Genomic DNA, 5,824 nt, shown 5'->3' on the forward strand with positions numbered 1-5,824 from the left:
TTCCTTTATCTCCATTGCCTCCTCATAGGTCCTCGGAATATACTCTTGATCTATATTGGTGATGAAGGCTTGATGATCTCTTGGATAGTAAGCAAGGGAGCAAGTTGCTTGAGTGGGATGGGCTACTGCTTGACTGTTGAAATACTTCCAATTTGATGGACGCTTTCTCACCCTTGTGCTTCTCCTAAGCGGCTGGATCTCTCCAACAATCTCAGCTTCAACTTCATTTTTTTGATCTGATTCCTCTTGTTGTTTGCTTTCATCCTGATCATGAACCTCTTGCTCTTGATCAGTAGTCTGTGGATCCTCTTGACCAATGTGTGGTTCCTCTTGACCAGTAGACGAATCCTCTTGATTCCCCCCTTCAGGATTAGGATGAGAAGCCTCTTCAGCCGCATTCATACCATTGGCTTGATCTAAACTATTTGCTGAACCAGTAGTTCTTTCATTTGGTGTCATGATGATACCTAGGCTCTCCATGATAATCCGTAGGTTGTTTGCCCTATCTGAGGCCCCTTGAGATAGATCCTTGAGATTGTCCCAACTCTTCTCCTCATAATAGCCTCTAGATTCCACAAACTTGACCTCTCTGGATACTAAGACTCTTCCTGTCTCTGGAGAGTAGCATTTGTAACCTTTTTGAGTGGTAGAATACCCAATGAACACTGCCTTTGTGCTTCTGGCCTCAAGTTTGTTCCTATGATCACCTGTTTGCAATACATAGCACAAGCACCCAAATACCCGTAAATGGTCAATAGATGGTTTTCTTTTGTTCAATACCTCATAAGGTGTGGCATCATCAAGGACTCTTGTTGGAGTTCGGTTGATGAGATAGCATGCTGTCATGACTGCATCACTCCAGAACCTCTTAGGCATGTTGGTGTAGAACATCATGGACCTGGCCACTTCCATCAGATGTCGGTTTTTCCTCTCAGCTACACCATTTTGTTGTGGAGTGTAAGGGCAGCTGGTTTGATGGCTTATTCCATGCTTGGCCAAGTGGGATTTGAAAGTTGTGCTTGTATATTCCCCTCCATTATCTGACCTGAATACTTTGATCTTAACATTGAACTGATTAGTTATGTAGCTCTGGAAGTTTATAAATGCATCTAGTACTCTATCTTTAGATGGTATCATAGTCAGCCATGTATATTTAGATTTCTGGTCTATGAAGGTGACAAAATATCTATGATTTTCCCTAGAAGTGCATGGTGCAGTCCAGACATCAGTAAGGTTGTAACAAGAGCATTGAACAGTTTATAAGAGGCATTCAAAGATAAACCAAGTGTGTTACCAGAGTTCTCCTTGAGGGCTTTGATGAGAGCATCAAGGCCAGACCTCTTGATTATCTCATCTTGGGTAGTCCTCATGATAAAACAGCCACTGAATCCCAAGGTCTTCCCTTCTCTAGCCGCAACCGAGTTCATGGGACGAGGAGTAGATGGCTCGCCCATTTCACCAGAGAAAGTCCCCCTTGCATCAGAATAAGGTGTCCTGAACTTCTGAGGCTTGAGGTGTGGGTAAAGGATCCAACATTTGTCTTTGCCGTGACCTTTTTTCTTGCAATGGTCGTTTCAAGTTTGGCAGCTTAATTCTCAAGTCTAGCTGCTTAATTCTGCTTCATGTCAACAGGAAGAGTCAGGGGCAGGGAGGTTTGACATTGTGAGATTGTCTGTGGTGAGGGTGTGTAACCCTTTGGATAGGCCTTTGAATTGGAGAGAGACCAAACCAATGTGTATTCCAGCTGGTGGGTCCATCATTGGTTGTGTATCCTTGGAAGTATCTTCTCTGCCTTAACCAAGGCGATATAATCTCTCTGGATGCATATATTATTAGAGTAAAATTACAGTCGATTCTTCAATTGTGAGCATGGTTTGAAGAAAAAAAGAGGAGCCATGGAGGAGACTTGGTACTTTTCATTAGTATCTGCTTTAAGCTATTTTTCACAAACATGTAACTTTACCATTCCATTTGGGCATTTCTACTGCAGAAGTTGCATCGCTTGTGAATAAGATAAGAAGAGAAAAATGAGCATGTAATAATTTTTCATGGCAGCTTGGAAATGAAAATTATAGCCTTACGTGCTGCTTTGCTGTCTATTATGGTTACTTATTTTCCAGCAAAGGTATTAGTTAACACCTTATGGTAACATTGCGCTGTAGCTGATTAATATTTATGGATTGCCAAGGTTAGAGAAGATTGATGTTTTCTCAGTTATTTGAGTGTTACAAAACTTATCATTTGTTATATGTGTCCATTAAAGATACCCAGTGGTGTATCATGTGTATGCTTTAAACACCTTAACGATTATATAAAAGTGATACAAATAGTTTGCTTCTTTTGTAATCTCTTTTTTATTTCTTTGAATTTGATACATAGTGTGCAGATAAGAGGAATCCCTCAGAGACATTCGGTAAAATAAATTATAGACAGAGGAACTATTGGATGTAGTTATGGAGTACATTCACACAAGGTATAAGACCTGAAGGTTCACTGTACTTGGAAGGTGAAGAGCATAGGTTTTCTAGTCACTGTGTCTTGTGAGGCATCAGTGGTTTTGAGTCCGGTAAGAATGAGCTGTTTTCAACGACTATGTCCGGAGAAGTGTAACTGAGTGACATGGACTCTGGTATTGAGATATGGATGTGGTCATGCTCTTCACCCTTCTGTGCTTGGATTTGAGTGCCTTTTCCCTTGGATTGCATCCTATCAAGTTCAATAAAGACGTCTCTCATGGTAGGACGATGTTCTGAGTTCAAGCTCAGACACCTTCGTGCAAGTTTGGCTACTGCAAGGACCTCCTCTTGATCACATTCCTCCTTGATGCGAGCATCGAGAATATCGTGAAGTCTGTCATTCCTCATGGCTTCGAGGAAGTAAGCTCCCAACATCCTGACTTCTTGTGGCCTCAGAAGGGAGACAGGTCTTCCCCCAGTTACAAGCTCAATGAGCACAACCCCAAAGCTGTAGACGTCACTCTTCCCTGTGAAGTGGTTCGACTGGAGGTACTCTGGGTCTACATATCCAACGGTTCCTTGCACCACTGTCGTCAAGTGAGTATCATCTAGAGGAACAGATCTCGAAATCCCAAAATCTGATACTTTTGCACTGTGCTTTTCATCCAACAAGATGTTTGTTGACTTGACATCTCTGTGATAGATTGGTATAGAGGCTGCTGAATGCAGGTAGAAGAGGGCATCTGCAACTTCCCAGGCGACGCGGAGACGTACTTCCCAAGTCATTGGGAAGTCTTCTGATGGGTTATGTAGATGATCAAATAGGTTGCGGTTGGGAATGAACTCATACACCAACATAGGCACCTCTGTCTCAAGACAACATCCTAAGATCTTGACAACGTTTCTGTGGTTAATCTGTGATAAAAGGATGATCTCATTGATGAACTCTTCAAGATTCTCTTCCTCTAGTGCTTTGGACTTCTTGACTGCAACAATCATCCCATCTTCCAACATCCCCTTGTAAACGGTACCTTGCCCACCTTGCCCTAGTATCCTGCTCGCGTTGAATTTATCAGTTGCCTTCTCCAGATCACCGGAGCTGAACAGCTTGGTTCTGTTGACACTGCATTGAAGGACGTGTGTTTGTTGCTGTAACAACAATCCTCCATTTCGTTTGAAGAACTTCTTCTTCTGCTTGGCTGCTTTCCGCTTTCTGTGAACCTTGCATAGCAACCACATACCAACGGCCAGAAGAAACAGTCCAGAACTTAGAGTTCCACCTGCATTGTAAGTTTTAAACTTTTCACTCTCAATCTACAAAGATTATGTTAAAAAATATGTTAAAAACTTACCTAAAATGGCTGACAAAGTTTTCTCACATCTGTGTGATCCATTAACATTCACACATTTGTTCATTCCACAGTTGTGTCTATGTGGGATTCTGCATTCATCAATGTCTATGGAGAGAAAGTTACACATAAGTGACCACACTTGAGCTCTATATTCAATCTGAGAAGGAAGTTACATTACCTTGACATCCATCAGGTATGTAAGGATTTCCTTCGTAACCATATCTACACGAACATTGATAACGGTTATCACCAAATGTGTTGTTCTTGCATAGCAAAACTGTTGAAGACATGGAGGAAAGATCAAGACGCCATTCTAGCTCCATTGTCGTGTATTCATTGTACTCTGATAACTCAGGGGGCGTGAACAAAGACCCTGACAAGGTCAACTGTGTCAAGAAGGCAACCTGACATCCTTCTTTACCTGGTTCCAGCTTATCCACCGTCGCATCAAACACTTGAAGATCAGGTGGTATAGGCATCTGACAGCATTTGTAACCAATACAACTCTCGTTAGCATCTTTGTAAGACCGTATCTTATTCCCACATGTCGTTTCACATCCCAGGATCTGTAACCCTGTAGCCTTCATAGACGCCTTGTTGTTGCATCCAACAGCTGTGAACTTATTACTCTCTGTTATGAAGAATGGGCTTCCCGTCAGATTCAGTGACGAGTCAGCATCTCCAATGGAACAACCTGAATGTTTCAGTGGACTCTGAATGTAAAAATTGGTCAACACCAACAAGGGGAAGAAGTATCCAAGGTTGAAGTTAGTAACTTGGCGTTTGATGCTTGGCAAGAAAAGTATTGGCTGTTGGTCTGATGAGTTGCTGTTTCTGCAAACAATCTCGAACCATTTGTTCTCGTAACAACCTTGGCCTATCCCAAAAGGGTAAGGAACACTAACAGCTCCACAGTGGCCTTTGCAGTTACGTTTTGCGAGAGGGAAAGAAGTAGAAGCTGCTGCGTGTTGGCAGATTCGCAACAGAATCAATGCAACAAAGAAACGTCTCAGATCACAACACATTTTTTCTCTCTCTCTCTCTTTGAGAACTCAAAGCTCAACAAGTTTTGTTTCTGGTTCAGACACATCTCTTTCTCTCTGTCTTGTTAAACAAAGATAAGTCAAGATTCAAACATTTTTGTTTTTATTTCTGCTTCATGTTTACATCAACGGTGACCTTGACTCATAAAATTTAGCCTTACCATTTATTGTGAGTGGGCTCGGCTTACCATGAAAAAGACTAAAAGAGGATGATAATATACGTCTCTTAGAGCATCTCCAACCCCACTTCATAAATTACTGCAAAATGGAGCGGGAAATGGAGTGATGAACAATCAAAAAACTTATTACTCCATTTATGCAGTAATCACTTTTTTGTTTGTTCATCACTCTATTTTTCACTCCATTTTGCAGTAAATTATGGAGTGGGGTTGGAGATGCTCTTAATTGTCAAAAAAAAAATATTCTTTATCAAAAACAAAGTAAGAAAAATGCAAACTTTCTTCTTGCTAAGCCTCTTCGAACAAAACTCAGAGTTTTAGAGTGATAGTTCGTACCATCACCATCGAACAGACGATCACGATGCACAGTTTCCATTTCGTAGTACTATAGCGTAAAGATAAGAACTCAAAGATTTAATAAAAACTAACTCTTCTTATTGCTTAAGAAACTCTCTCAAAACTTAAGCTTTCAATCACACAATTCTCACACTAATGTCATCTCATGACATTGTGTTTATATAAGACTTTAGATATCCTAATCCTAATAGGAAACACTTGTAAATAGATAACTCCTAAATACACTTTGATCCTTATCTCTTTAAAGATCATAAACTACTTAGGATTAGGATTGCTTGTCACTCAGGCATTTTTCAAGTTTACTTCAACATTCTCCCCCTTAAGCTTGAACTCCATGTCTTTCAAGTCTTGAACTCCCATTAAGCCTCTCATCTATTTGTATTTGATTCTTCCCAAAGCTTTCGTTAGAATGTCTGTCTTTTGCTCACTCCCTGGTA

The 5,824-nt window shown here is 40.9% G+C and overlaps 1 protein-coding gene across 1 annotated transcript; it reads right to left on the reverse strand.

Annotated features, from left to right (window-relative positions):
• Positions 1-2,343: 2,343 nt before the first annotated feature.
• On the reverse strand, positions 2,344-4,926 carry LOC106308047 (wall-associated receptor kinase-like 8). Its single transcript, XM_013745159.1, has 3 exons — positions 3,987-4,926; positions 3,809-3,913; positions 2,344-3,736 (listed from the first exon to the last, which is right to left on the reverse strand). Exons 1-3 carry the CDS (start codon positions 4,831-4,833, stop codon positions 2,529-2,531), a joined length of 2,160 nt encoding a protein of 719 aa, XP_013600613.1. The 5' UTR covers positions 4,834-4,926; the 3' UTR covers positions 2,344-2,528.
• Positions 4,927-5,824: the final 898 nt, after the last annotated feature.

Source organism: Brassica oleracea, chromosome C8 (assembly GCF_000695525.1).
Source record: "Brassica oleracea var. oleracea cultivar TO1000 chromosome C8, BOL, whole genome shotgun sequence".
Classification (NCBI taxonomy): Eukaryota; Viridiplantae; Streptophyta; class Magnoliopsida; order Brassicales; family Brassicaceae; genus Brassica; species Brassica oleracea.